Source organism: Leuciscus leuciscus, assembly GCF_965113295.1.
Source record: "Leuciscus leuciscus genome assembly, chromosome: 15".
NCBI classification, from domain to species: Eukaryota; Metazoa; Chordata; class Actinopteri; order Cypriniformes; family Leuciscidae; genus Leuciscus; species Leuciscus leuciscus.
Genome location: NC_138739.1, coordinates 2356867 through 2382505, shown reverse-complemented (window position 1 = coordinate 2382505; position 25639 = coordinate 2356867). Strand labels below are relative to the sequence as shown.

Below are 25639 nucleotides of genomic sequence, written 5' to 3'. Positions count from 1 at the left end.
CTTTGAACTTAAAAGTACCTGAGATCTTTTCACCATTGTGTCCTTGAGCAAGACCTTGCCATTACTGTACTACACAATATCTGCTTATTAATAATCAATAACTGAATCACTCGAGATTATTGTGCATTGTTTTAAAGTCCCCCTGTGGTGTAAATCCAGCTTTTAATGTAGTTTATGTGTCTATGTGGTGTTTTTAATACGCTTTAAGACAAAGCATGTGTAAGTTCATAAGTCGACACCATTGCTGAGTATTTCCTCCTTAAAACTGCAGTGAACCAAAGACAGTCTCAAACACACGCTTTGAAATCGCTGGTGTTTCTGACGTCACAAACTACCTTGTAACCAATCAGATCAACGTGTGATCGTCAACCAGTGGATCTCTGAGCTGAGTGAGTGAGTGGAGGCGAGGCTCATTTGCATATTCATAGAACCGCGCATACTAAATGAGGCAAGGGTGTCGAGTTACATTCAAGATATTTTAAGACATGAAGATTTTGTTTTTTTTGTTTTTGTTTTTTTAAATATATAATTTTGGTGATCAAAGATGAGATTTAAGGGATAAAATGATTGACAACAGGGGGACTTTAAACTTCATTTTTGTGAGTGACAGGAGGATTTTCTGTCTGTCAGCACCATCTAGTGTCAAGATGATGATGGTACAGTACAAGATACAATAGATTAATGTAATACATATCAGGTAAACCAATTATAAAGCAAACTTTTCAAGCGTTTTATATCATTTGTAAGAGGTTTTGAATAAAAGCATCTGTTCAATGAATGCATGTACAGTCAAGTTTGGAATAAATACGTTTTTTTTTGTTTGTTTTTTGTTCTGCTCACCAAGGCTGCATTTATTTGATCAGAAATGCTGTAAAAAACTAATTAAAACTGTTTTCTATGTGAATATATAGTAAAGTGTAATTTATTCCTGTGATCAAAGCTGAATTTTCAGCATCATTACTCCAGTCTTCAGTGTCACATGATCCTTCACAAATCACTCTAATATGATGATTTGATGCTCGAGAAACATTTCAAAATAAATGGTGCTCAATAATCTTAATTATTACAAACTTTTGACTGCAAATGTTATAAAAGTATCTTTCATGACTAGTTTTTTTTATTTTTTATCTTTGTTAATTCACCCAAAAAATTAAACAAGTGAATCAAAAGGCATGTTACTTTTATTGTTTATATTTATAAACTGTAAATGCATTTTTGGACATGAAGAGAAGATACTGATACTGAAGATATAAACACACATACAAACGTCTGTCATCACAAAATAAAAGACGGTTAAATATCAATATAAAAATATTTAACGATGCACTGCATGCTGTAAAGTTATATATAAAAAAATCTGGAAATATTTTCCAGGAAACTATACCTCAATCGTACCGACACCAGTAAAAACATTCGCTCGTACAGCTTATGAAGGCACGTGTCACGTGACCCTCCGCTCGTACCTTTGACAGTCAAATCTAATGCACATAAAAATACAGCAAAGCTTCAAACAAACAGTCAGCATTAATATCATACTAAAACTACTGCATCAATGGGGCTGCACCCATAATTTGTCATTATAATTCAAAATAAACTGTATGATAGAGTGATTTGTCTTCGCTGAGGGACAATAAGAGGGTATGTGCGTGACGTCACCGTGGGCTCAGCGACGGTTACGCGCACTGAGTGGCAAATGTTTTCAGTGTGAATGCCACTAAAAACACACAAAACACATCTAAAACTGGAAAAGAGCTTTGAGATTGACTGTACAACTGGATTTGACAAGAAATCTGAGGTAAATTTTTACATATCGCTGAAAGCTACAGAACAGAGAAGCAATGGTTCGCGGTAATTCACAGAAATTGGATCCAGGCGGATTTACAGTTTTCATTTTGTGTCAATATGCTGAATTTAGTAGTAAAATCATACCCTATATAGTATATATTGAATCGACAACTCATCAATTAAATATTTACCATCGTATATTCCGCATAATGGGATGTTTTTAAATAAACACTGACAAAAAACTACACGTTTTAGGGCTGGACGATATGATGATATATATAACATTGATATGAGTGATCACCCGGATTTAGACCTATGTTGTATTTATATGAAGCGTTCACAGGTAAATTTGCTTTATGTATTTCCCCGGCATCGAAATCAGGCTCATATAAATGTCAGGAAACACGATTCCTGCTGCATGTTAATATCCACGGATCACTGGATCTTTGGTAAGTTGTAAGGAACACTATATTTTGAGTCCAACCTTTAGTTTAAACTGATAATCGTTTGTTTTACTGGCGTTTTCGCAGTTTCTCCTATTAAATCCAGTCACACAGAAGCTCTTCTGCCACTCAGTCCGGCTGAGGGAGTGTGTTCCCGCGCGAAAGTGACGGTCAATGCATATTATACCCTCTATATAAAGCTTTAAATACCCACCGCACTTCAGAGCTACAAATGAAGCGTTTATATAAGTGGATTTTGGTATTACATCTGCCAAAACTCACCCACTAAAAGTTCTGATGGCAGAAAAGCATAAATAAAAAACGTGTAAATGACGCAGTTGAAATATCCAGCATTGCAGAAGTGACCAGACTGGATATGGAAGTGTGTTCTTTGGTAGTGTTTTGGGTAGAAATGATAGTTTTCGTGTTTTATCCTCATCGTTTCCCGCTCTTCATGTAGGACGGGATGGCTCCTCTGGCCGTCAGACCCTCGAAGCGCTTGTAGGTGTAGTTGACGAAAACCCAGTCCTTGTTCTTGTAGTCCGACTCCGGGTGATGATGGTTGCTCGCCACCGCCGGACCTCGACACAGCAACAGAACACTTCAGCACTGACAAACTTCAGTTCCATTATCATTTACAAGCTTACCAATAAATCAGTTCATTTGGATATATATAACGTTATTTATTCATATCATAAACTTGTTTTCATGACGGATTTATTCAAACATCTGTTAGAACTTTTAAGTAATAATTTAACGAATCTGTAATATAGAAACGCTCCTCACAAGAGTTATTTTTCTAGCTGACAATCGAGTTTATGGTCATTGTGCGGCTTTTCTGAGGGAAATGTGACTCAAGCTGTTTTATTGAAGTTTTTCCATGGTTGATGGTCAACATTCCTTCTGATGTTCATTCATGTTTATTTGCTATGGCAGCTTGTTTCCGCAACAGAATAAAAAAACTACTTTTTTGCGACGTTATATCACGCAATTCTGACTTTATAACACGCAATTGTGAGTCAGTCAGTATTTTTTTCCTTAGAATTGGACTTTATAACTAGCAATTGCGACTTTATATCTCACAATAAAAATAAAAAAAGATGTCAGAATTGCGTGATATAAAGTCAGATTTGCGAGTTATAAAGTCCAAAGTCAAAATGAGAACATTTGTATCTTACTTGGCGGCTGCAGGATGTCCGACTCCGGAAACTCGTCGAAGTTCGACGTGTCATCGATGCTTTTGATCTCGATCGGGATCGCCGCTGGTCTCTCCCTGCGAACGAGTCGCGAAACCCTCGTTAGATCGAAACCTCACAGTTTATTTGTATAGCGCTTTTCACAATACACATAATTTCAAAGCAGCTTTGCAGAAAGTGCATGAGTCCACATTACAATTTACAGTGATCTGTTATCAGAGGTGACTTTTCTGAGTTAGGTATTTCAGAAATGTACATATACAAAATCACAGTTCGCGAAAAATATACTAATTTAAACAATGTAATTTAATGCAGAAACAATGAGCTCATTGAAGTAGCCTAGTGTGTTAACAAATGATTATAGCATTGGTGCATGTTGATTCAGAGTGGTTAAAAAACGGTTCCGAAACCAAACCTGATGTGATCGTAGTCGACACCCTCGAAGAAGCCGTTCCTCTTGATGTCGTCGACGCCGGCCGCGCCGATGCGGTGATCGGCCTCGCAGCAGAAGCGCAGGATCAGCTCTTTCGCTCGCTCTGAGATCGGCACCTCCGGGGGAAACACCAGCGTCTCCTTCCAGCTCATCACCTTCTTATACGTCTCCTGAGGAGTCTCTGAGCAGAACGGCGGGTAGCCTGCAACAACAGCCATTTTATATGTTTTACATTAAAGGGGTCATCGGATGCCCATTTTCCACAAGTTGGTATGATTCTTTAGGTTTTTCATGTAAAGTTTGTAACATACTTTGGTTAAAATTCCTTAATGGTTGTGTAAAACAACAGACTTTTACCTCCTCAAAAACATTTCGGTGCATGTCTCTTCAAATGATAATGAGGTGCATGTCTCTTTAAATGTTAATGAGCAACTGCCCATTCACTCACCCGTAGTGTTTCTGAAGAGCGTTTTTGAAGCCCAAAGTGGGCGGAGCCAGCCGTCGCCATCTTGGCAGCGTCACTCCCGGAAAAACGAAAATGTGTGGCGAGGCGGATTAGCTGAGGAGACGTGACGCTAACGCTAGCAGACAAACGGCTAGTAGTGACAGCAGCGGCAATCCACCTTTCACTCAAGTGGCCACGTCCTTAATTATGCACAACTTTAAGGCTTAATATCATTTAAACGGGTGAGTTATAAAAAAATAGACCAAAAACACTTTTTGCACCAGACTGTAAACATGTTTTTCTGCTGTAAAGTTGGGTATATTAACATGGGGGTTTATGGGATTGAGTCTCTTCTGCAGCCGGCCTCTAGTGGCCAGTGGATGAACTGCAGTTTAAGTCACTCAGTGTTGGATTCAAGAGAGAGAGACAGGGAGGTTGCCGCTTGATCACGCTCTATAATGACACGCCCTCATTTGCATATCAATCGCTTCTTACCAATCAGCATCTCATACATGATGACACCCAGGCTCCACCAATCGCAGAGCTTGTTGTATCCGGTCTGCATGAAGACCTCGGGAGCGATGTAGTCCGGCGTTCCCACGGTGGAGAAGGCCTGAAAGAGGCGGAGCAACATTATGCATCACTTCCTGTGTGCTGTGAACGAACTAACGAATCCGGCGTTATCACTGACCAGCTGCCTCCGGTTTCTCTTCCACGTCTCCGCCTTCCTCTTGGAGTTCATGTGCTGAAACGCTACGAGAAAAAAAAACGTGTGAATTATTAATATTTTGAATCTATATTCATAGGTTAAAGAGAATAGTGATGTCCACACCATTACAATAACGATAACTACAGAGGAACGATATCGTTGGAATCACTTTCAGAATGATTTTTTTCCAGCAGATGAACGATAAAAACATTGACAGCAAATCAGAATCCATCGCAAGAACTCGAGCATTTAAAGTGACGAACGACAAAACTGCAGCGCGTGCTTAGAAGAAACAGAAGACTATCGTCCGCTGTAATATAGTAAGCATTACAGTCATCGTTATAGTTATTGCCCGCTGTAATATAGTAAGCATTACAGTCATCGTTATAGTTATCGTCCGCTGTAATATAGTAAGCATTACAGTCATCGTTATAGTTATCGTCCGCTGTAATATAGTAAGCATTACAGTTATCGTTATAGTTATCGTCCGCTGTAATATAGTAAGCATTACAGTTATCGTTATAGTTATCTTCCGCTGGTGTGAACACTAATATAGTTATCGTTATAGTTATCGTCCGCTGGTGTGAACACTAATATAGTTATCGTTATAGTTATCGTCCGCTGTAATATAGTAAGCATTACAGTCATCGTTATAGTTATCGTCCGCTGTAATATAGTAAGCATTACAGTTATCGTTATAGTTATCGTCCGCTGGTGTGAACACTAATATAGTTATCGTTATAGTTATTGTCAGCTGGTGTGAACACTAATATAGTTATCGTTATAGTTATCGTCAGCTGGTGTGAACACTAATATAGTTATCGTTATAGTTATCGTCCGCTGGTGTGAACACTAATATAGTTATCGTTATAGTTATCGTCCGCTGGTGTGAACACTAATATAGTTATCGTTATAGTTATTGTCCGCTGGTGTGGACACTAATATAGTTATCGTTATAGTTATCGTCCGCTGGTGTGAACACTAATATAGTTATCGTTATAGTTATCGTCCGCTGGTGTGGACACTAATATAGTTATCGTTATAGTTATCGTCCGCTGGTGTGGACACTAATATAGTTATCGTTATAGTTATCGTCTGTTAATGTGAACACTAATATAGTTATCGTTATAGTTATCGTCAGCTGGTGTGAACACTAATATAGTTATCGTTATAGTTATCGTCAGCTGGTGTGAACACTAATATAGTTATCGTTATAGTTATCGTCAGCTGGTGTGAACACTAATATAGTTATCGTTATAGTTATCGTCAGCTGGTGTGGACACTAATATAGTTATCGTTATAGTTATCGTCAGCTGGTGTGAACACTAATATAGTTATCGTTATAGTTATCGTCAGCTGGTGTGGACACTAACTATTCATAGAGTATATTCAAATATGAACATGAATATGAATTATGTTCAGCATATTTGTGATTTAATGGCTCATCACTCACTGAGGTCGTTTGATTTGCTGTGGTTTAGGTTGCGGTAAAACTCGGTCCGATGCGCTTTTTTGAGGCCCGTACACAAGCCGAAATCGGACAGTTTGACGTGACCCTGAAACACACACACACACATCTGATTAAACAGCCAATCAAAGGCCTCGCTGACAGAGAAGTCCAGCAAAAGCAGAAGCCACACAGGAAGAGGTTTATTGAGTCACTTCCTGTTCCTGAGACCTTGGAGTCCAGTAACAGGTTGTCGGGTTTGATGTCTCGGTGTATGAAGCCCAGCTGATGGATGAAGTCGATGGCCAGAACCGTCTCGGCCACGTAGAACTGTGTCTCCTCCTCCGTCAGGGTGTCTTTCTTCATCAGCAGCGTCATCATGTCACCTGGAGGACCGAGAAGAGTTTGAGTCGCCTTTGGTATTACACGTAGGTAAAGGAGTAGTTCACTTCAGAATTAGAATTTCCTGATAATTTACTCTCCCGCACGTCATCCAAGATGCTCATGTCTTTCTGTCTTCAGTCGAAAAGAAATTAAGGTTTATGAGGAACACATTCCAGGAATTTTCTCCATATAGTGTCTTCAATGGAGTCCAACGGGTCGAAGGTCCAAATGTGAGTTTAAGTGCAGCTTCAAAGTCTCGAGATGATCGCCTAAGACCAGCATTTGTATTTATAAAGTATATAAATGTTTATTTTGTTATAAAATGTCCGCTGGTTTGTCTAGATAAGACTCTTATTCCTCGGCTGGATCGTGTCGAGACTTTGAAGCTGCACTGAAACTCACATCTGGACCTTCGACCCGTTGGACTCCATTGAAGTCACTATATGGAGAAACATCCTGGAATGTGTTCCTCATAAACCTTAATTTCTTTTCGACTGAAGACAGAAAGACATGAGCATCTTGGATGACGAAGGGGAGAGTAAACTATCAGGAAACTTTAATTCTGAAGTGAACTACTCCTTTAAGCATCAAAAGCACAATTTGACTGATGATTCTCACAAACGAATCTGTACTGATTCTCTGAAAAGAATCAACTCGAATGGTTCTTTTGAGTCAGTTCAATGAATCATTCAAAAGGTCCTGAAGAAAAGTCTAAAAACATAAAATTTCCAGTTGATTTTCAAAATGGAGTGGAGTAAACACGAAGACACATGTGGAAGTACAAAATTAAGAAGTTCGTTACACACACCTCCCGGCAGGAACTCCATGAGCAAGTAAAGATTCAGTTTATCCTGAAAACTGTAGAACATTTTCACCACCCACAGACTGTCTGCCTGAACCAAGATGTCCCGCTCCGCCCGGATATGACCCACCTGGGACAGAAAATTAAATAAAATGAAATAAAATGAAATAAAATGAAATAAAATTAAATAAAATTAAATGAAATAAAATTAAATAAAATTAAATAATAAAATTAATAATAATAATAATATTTAATTTTTTTTATTTTATATTAACAAATGACAAAAAAAAAAATCAAATAACCAAATAAAGTAATAAAAAAGGAAGACAGACTAATTAAAATTCTATAACAAAACAACAAAATAACCTGTTTTTAATAAAATAATTCGGCGTCACCTGCTCTTTCTGCAGCATGTCGGCTTTGCGAAGAATCTTCATTGCGTAAACGTGACCTGTGTCTTTCTTCTGAACTAGACGCACCTGTGGACATCAGAAACACATTTGATTTGCGTATAACACACACACACATACAGACTTTCGTTAGTGTGTTGTTTGCGCTCATTATCATAATCACCTCTCCGAACGCTCCTCGTCCAATCACCTTCAGAGACTCGAAGTCGTCCAGACCCAGTCTGGTTCTCTTCAGACGGAGGAACTCGGTCTCTTTACGAGCGTGCTGGGAGCGCCGCACTCGCTTCTGGAACGCAACACAAGCATTTGCGAATATTTATATACTCGAGGCCCATTCACACCAAGAACGATAACTGTAACGATAACTAGTGATGCTCCGATCAGCATTTTTGGGGCCGATCACCGATTACCGATCACCAAAATCATGATCTGCCGATTGCCGATCACTGCCGATCACAGAATGGAAATATGCTAGAGTCAAGAAAATCTTGAAGAACCACCAATATTTATTTAATTGTAGTTAGAAAACAAGATAACATAAGGCTACTGTAGGCCACCTTTTCCAAATAAGGCACAGTATAATTTTTCAAAACAAAGAGTGGTCAGGCAGACTACAATGGATGTAGTTGAGGAACTAACTACATCAGATCCAAAAAATAAAATAATGACAATGACATTTGAGGTTATTAAAACAGTAAGTCCCGCCCCTCGACTGCCAAAAATAAAAGTGTTCGAGCGAGCAAAATCAGCAGGCGAGAGGAGATCAAGCGCGAGAGTGTTGGGAATGATCATGCGCGCGCGCGCGAGGGCAGAGATGTCATGCGCCCGCGCAGGGTTTGAATGAGCTCGCGAGTTCCCGTTTCCTCGCGCGTAGATCTGTTATCCTCTCGCGAATGTCATTTACCTCGCGCGCCAGCATCAGTTGTGCGCTCGTTTATAATTGCCATTGAATTGCCGTCATAGGAGAACTCATTTTGCCACTGTTAAGCCAGCTCTGCTCTGCTGTTGTGTTGCCGCGCATGCGGAAAAGTTGCGTGAGTTATTTACGTCACGTGATCGGCTTTTTTTGATCGGCGCTTTTGGGGGTTGCCGATCAAGCTATTTTTTGCCAATATCGGCCGATCATGATCGGCGGCCGATCAATCGGAGCATCACTAACGATAACTATAAAGTTTTAATAATTGTTCGTTAAAGAAAATAGTGATGTCCACACCACAACAATAACGATAAATACACAGAGGAATGATATCGTTATAGTTATAATCCACTGGTGTGAACACTAATATAGTTATCGTTATAGTTATCGTCTGCTGGTGTGAACACTAATATAGTTATCGTTATCGTCCACTGGTGTGAACACTAATATAGTTATCGTTATAGTTGTCGTCCACTGGTGTGAACACTAATATAGTTATCCTTATAGTTATCGTCTGCTGGTGTGAACACTAATATAGTTATCGTTATAGTTATCGTCCGCTGGTGTGAGCACTAATATAGTTATCGTTATAGTTATCGTCTGCTGGTGTGAACACTAATATAGTTATCGTTATAGTTATCGTCCGCTGGTGTGAGCACTAATATAGTTATCGTTATAGTTATCGTCCACTGGTGTGAACACTAATATAGTTATCGTTATAGTTATCGTCCGCTGGTGTGAACACTAATATAGTTATCGTTATAGTTATCATCCACTGGTGTGAACACTAATATAGTTATCGTTATAGTTATCGTCCGCTGGTGTGGGAACTAATATAGTTATCGTTATAGTTATCGTCCACTGGTGTGAACACTAATATAGTTATCGTTATAGTTATCGTACGCTGGTGTGAACACTAATATAGTTATCGTTATAGTTATCGTCCGCTGGTGTGAACACTAATATAGTTATCGTTATAGTTATCGTCCGCTGGTGTGAGCACTAATATAGTTATCGTTATAGTTATCGTCTGCTGGTGTGAACACTAATATAGTTATCGTTATAGTTATCGTCCGCTGGTGTGAGCACTAATATAGTTATCGTTATAGTTATCGTCCACTGGTGTGAACACTAATATAGTTATCGTTATAGTTATCGTCCGCTGGTGTGAGCACTAATATAGTTATCGTTATAGTTATCGTCCACTGGTGTGAACACTAATATAGTTATCGTTATAGTTATCGTCCGCTGGTGTGAACACTAATATAGTTATCGTTATAGTTATCGTCCACTGGTGTGAACACTAATATAGTTATCGTTATAGTTATCGTCCGCTGGTGTGAACAATAATATAGTTATCGTTATAGTTATCGTCCGCTGGTGTGAACACTAATATAGTTATCGTTATAGTTATCGTACGCTGGTGTGAACACTAATATAGTTATCGTTATAGTTATCATCCACTGGTGTGAACACTAATATAGTTATCGTTATAGTTATCGTACGCTGGTGTGAACACTAATATAGTTATCGTTATAGTTATCATCCACTGGTGTGAACACTAATATAGTTATCGTTATAGTTATCGTTAGTGTTCTTGGTGTGAACGGGCCGTTAGTGTGCGTGTTTGTTACCTCTTCATCAGGCAGTCCTTCCTCATCCATCACTTTCTCCAGTTTTTGCTGCCTGTCAACAGAACGTTCTAGATTACGAGACGCAAGAACCAGATCAGCGCACATCTCATAATCTCTCTGCAGTATATGCTATACTATACCTGTGTACACCAGAGCACACTGTGCCAGATCACACTCCACATCACCTTTATGTGTTTCAGCTAATATTTATTTTGGCTATATTTCAATTAACCAAAAATTATTTTAATGTTGTGGTTAAGGATAATAACTCTGGCTCAGACGTACATGTTGTGTCAACTTTAGCACAGAACTCTTAATGTGATAAAACACTGTGTAAATAAGCAACACAGGAAGAGTGTTTCACCACAGAGGAATGATGTAGCGTCACGCTCGACTGGCAGAGCAGAACACAACTTCACAAACGCTTCGGATGGTTAGCAGAGCGCTAATGAAAAACAACGCAAACAGCCTCAAGAACACTTTTCAGCCGCTATACGTTTCAGTGGAGACTCAACTTCATTATACAGTCAAAACAAACAATTGTTCAGACACCAGAGATCATTTTTGAGTGTGTGCAGGACAAATATAGTTCATTTCTGTAAGTGAGGAGAGCAAAATAAAGTAAACTGTGACATATTATACCCAGAAGCTCTTCATTCAGTGACTACCAGTGACATTTATACACATCTGGGAGCAGAAATGATTGGGACACTTTGAGCTGATCATGTTTTGCTGAAGTGTGTTTTGTCTTTAATTGCTAATGCTCTTTTTACACACAGACTGAACAAAATGAAGCATCGCTTGGTGATTGGTTGAGCTAAACTGGTATTATCTAATTGTGTAGTTAAATTTAACAGCTGACAGATATTCAACATAATTCATGTGTGAGACAGTCTAACAGAAGGACGGACAAAACCAGTCAAATATCAACTGAGTTCTGCTCATATTTTATTACCATTTTCTAAACTATAGCGAATAAACTGTGATAATGAGAGAAATGTTGAAGGTGTCTGAATACATGCGTGTTGGACTGTAGTTCTTCAGATCAGAGTTTCGGAGTCTTGGCTCTATAATGCCATCATTTTAAGTGTGATTTAAGAATCAGAAGTTCTTCATTAAGTGTCTGAGTGTTTATACCTCATTTCGCGCTCCTCGTGTTGGGATATGAGGTTGCTGTAGAAGTTCTCCAGAGTGACCTTGGCCATGGTCACCCGCTCCTTCGTGTGGTTGCTCATTAACGAGCTGGAGGCGTGGCCTCGGGTCGCCATGGTTACCGGCTGCTGTTCTGGAACAGGTTGGGATGTAGATCTGCAGGCGTTTACAAACACAACACGATTTACATGAGCTGGAACAAACACAACGAACTCGAGCGCTGCAGTCACTTTACACTGAGGATACCAAAACACAAGGTATTACCGTGGTACAACAACACTTATAGGCCACTATTACAATATCAGCTTTTCCTCATGGTATAGTTATAATTCAGTTCAGCCTGTCTGTGGCTCTGTGTCAGTGAGACAGACAGTGGAAAAGAACAAATGTGACCATAAAAACCTTTGGCAGAAGTTGTTCAGACAGTCTGTGGTCTAAAGCGCAAACATAGAAACGTTTAAGAGAGGAAATTCAGACTCAGTTTCAGGAACAATAGTGCTATTATTATCATTTAACCAATTATTATTTAACCAACATGCTAACAATGAAGCAAAAAATATGAATAAAAAATAATGTACTTTTACTTTGAGCTTAATAGCACTGTAAATGAAGTGCAATTACAAAATGTACTGATTTTTCATGAAAAATTTAAATATAAAAATATAAGAAAAATTCAAACAGTTAAATTCACGTTTTAAAACAAAATGGCTGTGGACACACCAAACTGCTTCTACCACATAAGAAAGTGCGCACAGATAAAGTGAAATGTGGAAACATGCATGTGTTTTATAATGCCATACTTGCAGAAGTTATAATTATGGCATGAGGGATGAGGGGGCGGGGCCAAACTCGTGACGTCAGCGGCGAGCGTTCCACCAAACACGCTAAACTAAACGTTTAAAACGAAGTAAAAGTCTGAAAAGCTGCACCAACCTGATGTAAAGTTCCTCAGAGCTTCTCTTTGGCTGTTGAAGGACGATATTTCCCTCGACACGTTGTCTCTTGGCAAACAGACATGAAGCGACTCCCCCCAAAAAAGAAAGAAACGGGGGGAAAAACGGGAGAAATGTACGAGTTTTACAGACACGCGGAACTAAAGACGGAACGCAGAAACGCGTCTGTGTTTCTCTGGACGGAACTTCATCCAGTGACAATAAACATGCAACTCTTCTGTGTTTGTCAGTCTGATGACGATTTCACCAGAAAGAGATGAGAAGAAATGAAATGACGCTCCACCCCTAAAGAAAGAAAGAGAGAGAGAGAGCGAGTGTAGAGAGAGAGAGAGAGAGAGATACGCAGACACACACACACAGAGAGAGAGAGAGAGAGAGAGAGAGTGTAGAGAGAGAGAGATACGCAGACACACACACACACAGAGAGAGAGAGAGAGATACGCACACACACACAGAGAGAGAGAGAATTCTAAATTGTTCTTAGAATGCTTTGGCAATACATTGTAACAATTGTCATGTCAAAAAAGAACATTCTGAATTGAATTGAGAGAGAGAGAGAGAGGTAGAGAGAGAGGTAGAGAGAGAGATAGATTGAGAGAGAGAGGGATAGAGAGATAGAAGAGAGAGAGAGGGGGGCTAGAGAGAGGGATAGAGAGAGAGGGATAGAGAGAGATAAGAGAGGGAGAGAGAGAGGGATAGAGAGAGAGATAGCGAGATAGAGAGAAGAGAGAGAGAGGGATAGAGAGAGAGATAGCGAGAGAGAGAGAGGGATAGAGAGAAGAGAGAGAGGGATAGAGAGAGAGAGAGAGGGATAGAGAGAAGAGAGAGAGGGATAGAGAGAAGAGAGAGAGAGGGATAGAGAGAAGAGAGAGAGAGAGAGAGAGAGGGGCATAGAGAGAAGAGAGAGAGAGGGATAGAGAGAAGAGAGAGAGAGGGATAGAGAGAGAGAGAGGGATAGAGAGAAGAGAGGGAGAGAGAGAAGAGAGAGAGAGGGATAGAGAGAGAGAGAGGGATAGAGAGAAGAGAGGGATAGAGAGAAGAGAGAGGGGGATAGAGAGAAGAGAGGGAGAGAGAGAAGAGAGAGAGGGATAGAGAGAAGAGAGGGAGAGAGAGAGAGGGATAGAGAGAAGAGAGAGAGGGATAGAGAGAAGAGAGAGAGGGATAGAGAGAAGAGAGAGAGGGATAGAGAGGGAGAGAGAGAGAGGGATAGAGAGAAGAGAGAGAGGGATAGAGAGAAGAGAGGGAGAGAGAGAGAGGGATAGAGAGAAGAGAGAGAGGGATAGAGAGAAGAGAGAGAGGGATAGAGAGAAGAGAGAGAGAGGGATAGAGAGAAGAGAGAGAGGGATAGAGAGAAGAGAGAGAGGGATAGAGAGAAGAGAGAGAGGGATAGAGAGAAGAGAGAGAGAGGGACAGAGAGAGGAGAATTATTATTATTACATTTATTTATTTACGTATTTGTTTGTTTTTGTCATTAAAATGTTGTACAATAATCAAAAACTATAATTATATACTATTATATATTCATTTCATTTTGAAACAAATCAAAACCATAAATAGAGATTCCTGTAAGTTTCCATCAAAAACTCATAATTGTTGTTTAAACATTTCATAAATGAAATGCAAAAACTGCGCTTAAATCTGGCGACTTCCAAAAGTAGTTTAATTATTATACTTGCCCGTTACTCTATTGATAAAGTCAAATGGAAAGAAAAATTCCAAATTTTGAACAATTTAAAACTGATATTAAAATATATTTAGAAAAAATATCCAACTTTTTAAAAACAACAGTTTTTCTGTAAAATTCCCTTCTATTTTTCTCTTTATTTCTTAGTTTTTCCCCCTTTTGTTTACCCCTGACATGTACAGTATGGTTAACTTATATGTCCTCCTGTTTGTAAATTATGTTTTGTTCTTATTAAAATGCAATACATAAAAAAAAGTAGTTTAATTTAATTACGCGATTCTTCTTCAGCGCTCGTCCTGCGCGCTCGCTGCGCCTCTACGACTATCTAGAATCACCTCTGCGCCTGCGCAGTTCCTCGCATCGACGACACTCTTTGACGCATCTTGTGGACCTGCACCGGAAGTGACCGGTGTTGGACTAGCAGTTCGCGCTAACCGGACCGGGACCGGCGGAACCGACACTAGACTCGAAACATCAGGATCCCACCGGGCCGAACGGATAGATCGTACATTTCTCCGAATCTCGAGTTTATCTGAAGTTAGTGGGTGAGTTATGCGACCTGAAGATTCAAAGATCGAATAAACATCGAACTGGACCGGGACTCGAACCCTGAACCTGATTCCCCGGACCCGAGACCCCCCGTGACACTGAGATACATCAGCGATTTGACCCGTTAATCCCGGAACCGCTGAAGCATGCAGACAGACAGATTAAACATTCACTGTGCATAATAATGAGCTTAATTAACATATACTAATATTCATCATTATTATTATTCTGGTTTCGGTCGCATGACAAATCTTTAAGAAGTACCACGGTATCAGATCATAACACCATATGTGCCAAGTTATTTACAAGACGCCTCAGAAGAATACCACAGTACTGCAGAATTACCATATTTATGTACCATGGTATTTACGTGTTTGTTGTAGTCAATATTAATGAGTGAAACCTGTCTGTGTCAGAGTAGTTCTTGGTAGTGTGTATATGGGTTTGTCTGTAATTTTACTCCGATTTGTATTCATAAGTACCCTGGTAAGTTTAAATAGCTCATGTTTCTTAAGAGTTTTGCTGTCGTATTTTGCTAATAGTAAATGTCCTACTGTAAATCATATGGAAGTATGGAAGCTTGTTTCCGCCATACAATAACAAAATAAATGAAAAAATTATAATTTTTTTCCTTCAGAATTTCCCCGAGTTTATATCTCAGACCTTATAAATCGAAATATCAAGTTTGTATCTTACAATTCTGAGGAAAAATATCGCGTTATTATATCTCGCAATTCTGCCTTTTTTTCCGTCAGAATTGTTACTCTTTTTATTTATTTATAAAATAAAAGTTTCTTAAAGTTTGCATATGCCAGTGTTTAAAATATTATCCTGAACATTTAACAAGTTTTGTTGTTCTGTTTCGCAGCGGCAGTGAGGATCAGGAAGTGCATCGGCCGGCACTCTAGAGGCCTTTGTCTGGGGGCGTGGCCTGTTGGCGTCTACCAACTCACGATTGGTGAACAGGTGAAATGATTTGCATTTCTTTATAAAATTCTGCGGTGGTGTTTTCAGTAGAGCTGCACAATTAATCGCAATGACACCGCACCCGATCTGGCAAAGACTGCGATTTTTTTATGTGCAGCTTGTCAGTGCAGCGGCTGATGGGTAGTAAATGCTGCTCCATCTGAACACCAGAGGGCGTCTCACACACACACACATCTGAACACCAGAGGGCGTCTCACACACACACACATCTGAACACCAGAGGGCATCACACACACACGCCCCGCTGAAGTACAATAATGGCGCTTTTCCACTGGCTCGCTTTAAATGGTACCACCTCTGTTGAGGTTCCAAGCGAAACGTACCGATATTAAAATGTGACGTGAAAACACTGCAGATCACTGATTGGTCTGACAGAATCATCACTACCAGCGTCATTGTATTTACAACACGAGACACTAAACCTGCTAGATTTAAATAGCCAGTAGATAACAGCCAACACTATAGCGCCTGTTTTAAAAGTATTTGCTTAAAAAAAAAAAGAGTATAAACTTAAAAAAAAGAAATGGCTGAATCGTGGTCAGTGGACGAGGTGCAGACGTTCCTCTCGTTGGTTGCCGAGGAGCGGATGGGGAAACACGGATTGAAAAATTCGCATTTAATATGATGATGTCATGGCAGTAGAGACGGCAACTATAACGATCAGTCCCACCCACTTTGAAGCGGTACTAACTGCAGTGGAAAAGCAACCGAGCTAAAGCGAACCGAACCGTACCGAGCCGAGTCGTACCACGCAGTGGAAAAGCGAAGCGAGCCGAACCGTTCCGTGCCGAGTCGAACCGAACCGAGCCGTACCATGCAGTGGAAAAGCGAAGCGAGCCGAACCGTTCCGCGCCGAGTCGCACCGTACCGAGCCGTACCATGCAGTGGAAAAGTGCCAAAACACACATCATTCCAGGAAATCGCTGTCTCTGAATAAACAGAAGATTGAAACGCTTTGATTAAACACGACTAATAAACACATGACTGCCTTATTCTGTGTCAGAAGCTCATCATCTCACAGGAGGAGGAGCTCAGCTGTCCTTATGAAGAGAGTTTAGAGTAAAAGCGTGTTATTAAATGTTGTCTTTTGTTGGACAAGAGGTTCATAAATGCTTCTCATGTCTGGAAAGATGTTTGAGGCGTGTTGCTTTTTCAAATGCACGTTATAAGCGACTCAAACTCAGAGTGAGCCGCGTTTACTGAGCCGTACGTCACTGACAAGCTGCACACGAAACAATAATCACAGCATTTGCGATTTCATGTAAACTGCTCAGCCATAGTTTTCATTATTAAATGAACGTATCTGTTTGAAGGTGCCTATCCATCCTGCTGTGGCTCTGCGGGCGCGCAGTGGGCGGAGTCAGGCTCAGACTCGGGCTGTGATTGGCTGAGAGTGATGAGTGGGCGGGGCGGGGCCGGTAGCCGCGAGCGGGGTCGTGGCGTGGATTCGTCGTGCTGGTTTGCTCCCAGCGCCCTGCGGCGACTGGTCGAGCTGCCGGCGCCGGTTCTGTCACGCCACCAGCTGAAGCGTTTAGAGGAGCATCGCTACAGCAGTTCGGGACGCTCGCTACTCGAACCCATAATGCAACGCTACTGGGAGTGGCTTGTCGGCAGAATGCCACCCTGGATCGCGCCCAACCTCATCACCATCGTCGGCCTGGCGACCAACATCTTCACGACACTGGTGCTGGTGTATTACTGCCCGACTGCAACCGAACAGGTACCGACGTAATCGCACTAGCGTAAAAACTGTAAAATCGGACGATAAATTAATTTTTAAAGGGGGAGAGTAAACCATGGGCTAATTTTCATTTTTGGGTGATGGCACGTGTTCAGGCTCCTCTCTGGACATACCTCCTGTGTGCCGTGGGCCTGTTCGTGTACCAGTCGCTGGACGCCATCGATGGGAAACAGGCCAGACGCACTAACAGCAGTTCACCACTGGGGGAGCTGTTCGACCACGGCTGCGACTCGCTCTCCACAGGTGACCAGCGCACACTCCACTGCTCTTTCTTATAAATATAGGATTTGATTGATATATATATATATATATATAAATAATCGCTTCGGGAATCGAAATCGAATTGAATTGGAGCATCTGAATGGATACCCAGCCCTAGTAACGTGTCCTGTGTGAATAATTCCCTGGACTTCTGCTGTGAAGTGTGTATTAACGCTGTGTTTCTCCCAGTGTTTGTGGTGTTGGGAACCAGTATAGCGGTTCAGCTGGGCTCTCACCCAGACTGGATGTTCTTCTGCTGTTTCGCCGGCATGTTCATGTTTTATTGCGCCCACTGGCAGACCTACGTCTCCGGCACACTGCGCTTCGGCATGTAAGTAGAACATCCATCCATGCAAATCCACAGATGCAGAATTACATTTTATGTAGAGCTGCACAATATATCCAGATATCGCAGATGTATATATAGAGATATGCATATCTCAACGGCTTTCAATAACTGGGGAACAAAAGACAAAGAGAAAATCACTCGCTCTTGACTGAATAACTTCTGTAGCTTTAATAAGAATCAGTATATATGTGTAATTCATACAGTGAAAACAAAGCAGTGTTTATTTTTACATTTGATTATTCAGTTTCTGTTGTTTAATAACCGTAATGTAGGATAACCTGAACCCCACTGGTGTTACAATAACACTAAAACACTGATGTTCACTCTCAGAAGCTTAGGGATGTTTTACTGTCACAAAAAGAATGTGTAGGTTATATAATTTTAAACACATTTTAAAGATAATTTAAGTTTATTTTACACACCTTGAGCATTATCATATCTCTTTATTTAATGAGTTATTGCATATCGCATTTCTCTTCAGTATCGTGCAGCGCTAACTCTATGGTTTATTCTGGTGTTGAGGAGCGGCTGCACTCACTGCTGTCAGGAGAAATACAGTCATTTTAATAGGAATAAATGCTATTGATATTTTTGCATGAAAGTGAAAGATTTCCCTGCACAGATTTTGCAATGGTTTCATAAAAGACAGTTAACCTTTTTTTGCACATGATATTTTGCTAATGTGGCAAGACACTACAGGCAAATATAAATATACACACACACACACACATATATATATATTCTTTTTCCAGACTAGTGAAATGAAAATATGCAAAACACGCTTTTAAGTGTTTATTTTATTGGACTTTATCTATTTGCATCTTTATCTTTAACGGCCGTGTTCTCAAAATGAGTTTTGTTCTCCACTTCTGTCTTCAGAAGCACTTACACACACCAAAACTTACAGTTTTACTCCTATCTATATCCTGATGACTTTTACTGAGGGGTTTGTTCATATATATTTGGCTTGAAATTTTACACCATTTTTAATAACTCTTGTGAAAATGGTGAAAATTTTTCGAAAATATCATATTTTCTGGTTTTATCGTAAAAACCTTTAACTCTAATATGTCAACAAAATCAAACAAGAATTATGAGCCTGGCTTCATCCAGTGTTCATATTTATGTTCTGCAAATGTATGCATAGTTAATTAGATAATGCCTTATTTGCATATTTAAACAGAACATTTCAGAAAACTTGTAATACAGAAAACGTCTGTGATTCTTAATGTTAATCAATCATCTGGGAAGTATTATTATGAATGTTTTTCTCCTATAGACTGGGGTTTGTTCATATATATATTTGGCTTGACATTTTACAACATTTTTAATAACTCTTCTCTTTTCATCACTCATTTTTCACCATTTTCACAAGAGTTATTAAAAATGGTGTAAAATTTCAAGCCAAATATATATGAACAAACCCCTCAGTAAAAGTCATCAGGATATAGATAGGAGTAAAACTGTAAGTTTTGGTGTGTGTAAGTGCTTCTGAAGTGGTTTTGTGTGTGTAATGTGAGTACTAGATGATGTTTGAAGCCTGTTTTGTCACTGTCCCGTGGGCAGATTTGATGTTACAGAACTGCAGATCTGTCTAGTGTTGTTGCAGATGTTTACGGCTACGGTCGGGCCCGCGTTTTGGAACGAAACGGTAAAATCCAGCGCCGAACGGCCAATCAAACGCGAGCAATGCACCAATCAGCTTCCTGAAACACTAATGAACCTCACCATGATTCCAGTTCAGATCCAATCACTTCTGATCATATATCTGTGATAACTGAAGCCAATCCTGCTGTGATCAGCGCGCGCGCGCGCGCGCGTGTGTGTGTGTGTGTGTGTGTGTGTGTGTGTGTGTGTGTGTGTGTGTGTGTTTGCTCTAACATGGCTCTCTCCTCCGCTCAGCATTGATGTTACAGAAGTGCAGATCTTCATAATTCTCATGTATTTACTGGCTGCTGTTGGCGGATCGGCTTTCTGGCAGTCTCGGGTAATTCACTCACACGCTGAATCTGTTTATGATTAATAACATAATATAACATAATAACTTGAGCTGTGTGTGCTAACCAGAAATAACCAACTATTTGATCAGTCTCGTATAACAGTTAGCTGGCATAAATACCTTCACATTATTGGCATATCTTTGTCTTTTAAAGGAACATTCCACCGTTTTTTGAAATAGGGCTTATTCACCTTCTTTCCTGCATTTAGATAGGTGGGCAAATGCATTTTTGTCTCAGTGCATGCATTGTTTTAGTTTGACAGGGTTGGCGCTAGTTAGCATAATGAATGGAATCCTTTGTTGCCAGCTAGCATGTCCTGAGTAAAAGTGATATAAAATAAAATAAAAACCTACCTAATTACTTCTTGTGGCCTGTGTATTCACAACGAGTACAAATAGCGATGCAGATTAACACTAGGCGATTTCCTAGGCAGATATTGACTTATATATTAAGGACTATATTAGGGGGAAGCACAGGCGAAGCACTGCTACTTGGGCGTGATATCTCTGCGCCCAAGTTGCAGTGCTTCACCTGTGCTTCCCCCTAATATAGTCCCAAGTCAAAATCTGCATAGGAAATCGCCTAGTGTTAATCTGCATCGCTATTTGTACTTGTTGTGAATACGCAGGCCACAAGAAGTAATTAGGTGGTTTTTTTAAATTTTTTATATCACTTTTACTCAGGACATGCTAGCTGGCAACAAAGGATTCCATTCATTATGCTAAGCTAAGCTAGCGCCAACCCTGTCAAACTAAAACAATGCATGCACTGAGACAAAAATGCATTTGCCCACCTATCTAAATGCAGGAAAGAAGGTGAATAAGCCCTATTTCAAAAAACGGTGGAGTGTTCCTTTAAATAATGTGGTATATTCATAATAATAATAATGATAATAATATATTTGCATTATACTGGATAATGTATTTAAATAGTAAATACATATAGTTGCATTTATTTAATATAATACTTTGTGTATTACAGTGTGTATTACAGAATACAGTGTGCAATTTAAATAGTTAATAATAAATTACGATGTAAATTATTATAAAATAATAAATTACATACCGGTAATGCGAATGTATCATAATTTAAGTACAAAAGATATATATTTATTATAAATTAATATTAATTACATAATATAAATTATAATGTGTGCATAAACTATATATTTAATATTATAATTTAGTATACTAATAAATTACAATATGTAAATTATAATGTATGTACATAAATTCTATATATTTAATATTATAAAATAATTACATAATGCAATTTATAATTTAAGTACATAAACTATTTAATAATTTTTATTAATATATTAATGATACATTATATAATGTAAATGATAATGTATGTGCATGAACTATGTATTTAATATTAAAAATATATATTAATAAATAACAATGTAAATTAAAACATAAATTCTATATTTAATATAATATAAAATAATATATTAATAATAAATAACAAAGTATAATGTCTATACATAAATTCTATATAAAATGTGTAAATTCTCTATATATTTTAAAAGAATATATTAATAATTACATAATGTAAATTATAGATTAAAAACTATATAAATAATTCTTTAAAATAAGGTATTATATAATAATAATGTATATTATTATATGATATATTTAAGATTTTGAGCTGAACTGTTTCTCATTCTCTTGCATTCCACAGATTCCCGTCATAAACATCCAAATGAAAATACTTCCAGCACTTTGCACGTTTATCGGGGCGGTTTTCACCTGTACCAGTTACTTCCGGGTCATATTTACAGGCGGCGTGGGGAAGAACGGCTCCACGATAGCGGTGCGTACCTGAGCTATACACTATATTACTGACATACGTTATTATATGACATGTCACTTCATCGGTGTGTGTGTGTGTGTGTGTGTGTTTCAGGGTACGAGTGTTCTGTCTCCCGTCCTGCACATCGGCTCTGTTATCATCCTCGCTATGATGATTTATAAGAAATCATCCGTCCTGCTCTTCGAGAAACACCCGTGTCTGTATATTCTGGCCTTCGGCTTTGTATCGGCCAAAATCACCAATAAATTAGTGGTGAGTGAAAGACCTCCTCAGTGTTATTGTAGTATTCACATATATACATATATATATATATAATAAATTATACAAATAATGAAAATATTTAAAATAATGCACATTAATTTGATAATAATATATAGTATTAATACAAATTGTATTAATTTGTCCCTCTGAATTATGTTGCATTGATAAGGAGTCATCACAAACTAAGACTGTTTAGTTGTGCTAACAATCAATATATAGTAAATGTTAGTTAAAGTGTCGCCGATGTAACGGTTAAAACTTGAAGTGGCGTTGAGGTCTTAAAATGTACAGAAAGAGTCTTAAAGGTATTAAATTGAACTCCATGATTCCTGTATATACTTTCTGCAAATGAATGCAAACCAATACGCTAGTGGCGAGTGACAACTCAGTGTTGTAGTAGTAGATTCTAGTAGATTCTATAATGTTATTTCAGTGTTTTCTGTTGTACTTCACTTGACCTGCAGGTGGCTCACATGACCAAGAGTGAGATGCATCTTCACGACGTGGCGTTTCTGGGCCCCGGCCTGTTGTTTCTCGATCAGTACTTCAACAGCTTCATCGACGAATATCTGGTGTTGTGGATTTCTCTGGTAAGATCACATGATCTCAAACGTGGTCACTCGTCAAAAACACTGTTGGGGAAACTTACTCTTAGAAGTAATGCATTCAAATATTGCGTTACTCCCCAAAAAAGTAACTAATTCCGATACGAAGCCGAATACTGAATGTTTTTGTGCAAGTGAGATGAGTAGTGCATGCATGTTCACATTTAGTCTAGAACTACAATAACCATCATGTTTACACACACACACACACACACACACACACACACACACACACACACACACACACCTCCTCAGTTTATTGCTCTCAACATGAGAGCTGTTAATCAATAAATGTGGAAAAAGTAACTAGCGTTACTTATTTGAAAAAGTAACTTAGATATTTTTATGTAAATTGAAAAAAGTAATGTTACATTACTAGTTACTTGAAAAAGTAATCTGATTACAACTCAGGTTACTTGTATTGAGTTACTGGTTACTTATTTGAAAAAATAACTTAGATATTTTTATGTAAATTGAAAAGGTAATGCGTTACTTTACTAGTTACTTGAAAAAGTAATCTGATTACTACTTAAGTTACTTGTAATGAGTTACTGGTTACTTATTTGAAAAATTAACTTAGATATTTTGATGTAAATTGAAAAAAGTAATGTTACTTTACTAGTTACTTGAAAAAGTAATCTGATTACAACTTAAGTTACTTGTAATGAGTTACTGGTTACTTATTTGAAAAAGTTACTTGGATATTTTGATGTAAATTGAAAAAGTAATGTTACATTAATAGTTACTTGAAAAATTAATCTGATTACATAACTCAAGTTACTTGTATTGAGTTACACCCAACACTGCTCGTCCCGTCTGCTAATCGCTCTTTACTGTGTGTGTCCATCAGATTCTCTCTCTCTTCGATCTGGTGCGCTACTGCGTGAGCGTCTGCAACGAGATTGCGTCTCACCTGCGCATCTGCGTCTTCAAAATCAAGCCGAGTGACCTCTGACCTTCCTCATGCACTTTCATCCTGCTACTGTTTCTCATCTGAGACTTATTTAAACCAGTCTGCACTTAGAATAATGCAGTTCTTCATCGCCAGTGAATGAACGAACAAATAAATGAATGAACGAACTTCACCAAGTCACTTTTCTTTAGATGATTATTTTAAGAAGATGTTGAAACGTTCGGATTACCCATGATGCATCGGTGCCATCTGGGTCCGTATTATCGTTTTAACGCTGCGTTTAAATTGGATTAGATCAATAATGATTTCATCGCTGCTAATAATAATAATAATAATAATGATGATGATACGCCCTCGTTGTTTATGTACGACTGTATTTTGTGTTATTGCACCCCTACGCTCCAATAAACGCTGACCGTTGATCGTTGCAGGAAGACGTCGCTCCGTTCAGGTGTTTCTCTGAAAGATGTTTTGTCTGAAAAAAGATCTGACCTGGACAGAGTCGTGAGATTCACCCTGTTTTACTTTGCTTCATGAATCTATTTGCGGTCTCGGAAAGTTCGAAGACGTTTTAATGCACTTGCGTCGTCGACCTCCTGAATAACGAGCTTTTGGCGTTAAATTATTTAATCTGAGATTGTATGTTGAATTTCTTGAATCAGATGTTAATATTCAAGACGTTCGTTTGTATGATAATTCATCACTAACGTTCATTGCTGAAGACGTTTAAACCCAAAGTATCGTGTCAGATCATGAACCGAACTGTTAACTGATTAGTATTGGTTTTTACTTCTGAATGTTTCACATAACAGTTGCCTTAAATATACTGACTTGGAAAAGTTTTGAACTTTGCATGTTGATCTGGTTGTTTTCCTTGAATTCCTTATTTCTAAATGTCCCTCTCAGGCAAATAATGATTAAAAAATAAATCAAATAAACGATAAATCGTAGTTTGTAGGAACAGCTCGATGCTGCCACCCCAAAAACAAGTTTAAATGACTTTTTTTGCGATAGTTTGTGCAATTGATGTTATTAATGTTCAAATGAATGCTCTTTTATTTGCAGATGATTAAACTCTTGATAGTTTAGTGTCACTGCTTTCGTCATGAGCTGCTGCTGATATCGTGGATTCTTAAAGTTTCTCGATCTTCACCTCCAGTACGGGATTAAACACGTTTGCGTTTCTGTATTCATCTCTTGCAGTGTGAAACTTTGTTCACACTTATTCATAAGCTTTGATTCTGTCGCTTGTTGCCAAATCCTTTCACTTTAAAACGGGACAACAGATTTAAGCACTCATTAAATCTTGCAGATGGAAAACGTCCAATGTTATTTTTGTTTGTTTGTTTCTCTGAAGACATACTCATCCAGTCAGTATTTTTGGTGATGTTTCTGACTAACTGTTGATTTGATTGTAACATTGCTCTGATTTTTGAATAAATGCTCCTGTAAAATAAAGATTGCTATATTTATGATACCTGGTGTTTTTTTGTTTGTTTGTTTTGTTTTTAAGTACTTCAGCAAAGGTTCACTTACCCAAAGCCTAATTAAGATGTAGTAGTATAGCTATAAAGTGTAGATATATAGCTAAACATTTGCAGAAATACAGCTGGAATGGAACAGAATCTTTGGAGAAAATGTATTTGAACAGTTTATATTGAGCATTATTATTGTAAATTCACATAGAGTCATAAATGAGATTGTAAATCAAGATTATTATGACTTTTTAAAGTACTAATTTCTATTTTTAATGTCATGTCATAAT

General features: G+C 38.6%; 3 protein-coding genes across 4 annotated transcripts in view; 2 read left to right on the top strand and 1 right to left on the bottom strand.

Moving 5' to 3' along the window:
* Positions 1 to 2014, top strand: part of kctd20 (potassium channel tetramerization domain containing 20) — a 9520-nt gene extending 7506 nt beyond the window's left edge. Inside the window, exon 8 of the mRNA XM_082138761.1 lies at positions 1 to 2014. This exon is cut by the window's left edge and continues 506 nt beyond it. The gene's annotated coding sequence lies outside the window, so the exon portion shown is untranslated.
* Positions 1164 to 12992, bottom strand: stk38b (serine/threonine kinase 38b). Its single transcript, XM_082138736.1, has 13 exons — positions 12690 to 12992; positions 11742 to 11912; positions 10605 to 10656; positions 8218 to 8340; positions 8040 to 8123; positions 7651 to 7774; positions 6690 to 6844; positions 6465 to 6567; positions 4994 to 5055; positions 4798 to 4915; positions 3840 to 4059; positions 3407 to 3501; positions 1164 to 2809 (listed from the first exon to the last, which is right to left on the bottom strand). Exons 2-13 carry the CDS (start codon positions 11870 to 11872, stop codon positions 2664 to 2666), a joined length of 1413 nt encoding a protein of 470 aa, XP_081994862.1. The 5' UTR covers positions 11873 to 11912; positions 12690 to 12992; the 3' UTR covers positions 1164 to 2663.
* A 1663-nt stretch (positions 12993 to 14655) lies between these two features.
* On the top strand, positions 14656 to 25351 carry cept1b (choline/ethanolamine phosphotransferase 1b). Of its 2 annotated transcripts, none has more exons than XM_082138745.1 (10): positions 14656 to 14938; positions 15811 to 15908; positions 17243 to 17649; positions 17766 to 17913; positions 18121 to 18262; positions 19847 to 19931; positions 21964 to 22095; positions 22189 to 22347; positions 22821 to 22946; positions 23812 to 25351. In XM_082138745.1, the coding sequence occupies exons 3-10, from the start codon at positions 17326 to 17328 to the stop codon at positions 23914 to 23916; spliced, it is 1221 nt and encodes a 406-aa protein (XP_081994871.1). In that variant the 5' UTR covers positions 14656 to 14938; positions 15811 to 15908; positions 17243 to 17325; the 3' UTR covers positions 23917 to 25351. The 2 variants fall into 2 exon arrangements, with proteins under 2 accessions (XP_081994871.1, XP_081994870.1); XM_082138744.1 differs by lacking the exon at positions 19847 to 19931 and adding an exon at positions 20183 to 20267 and having other exon boundaries at positions 14675 to 14938.
* The last annotated feature ends 288 nt before the right edge of the window (positions 25352 to 25639 follow it).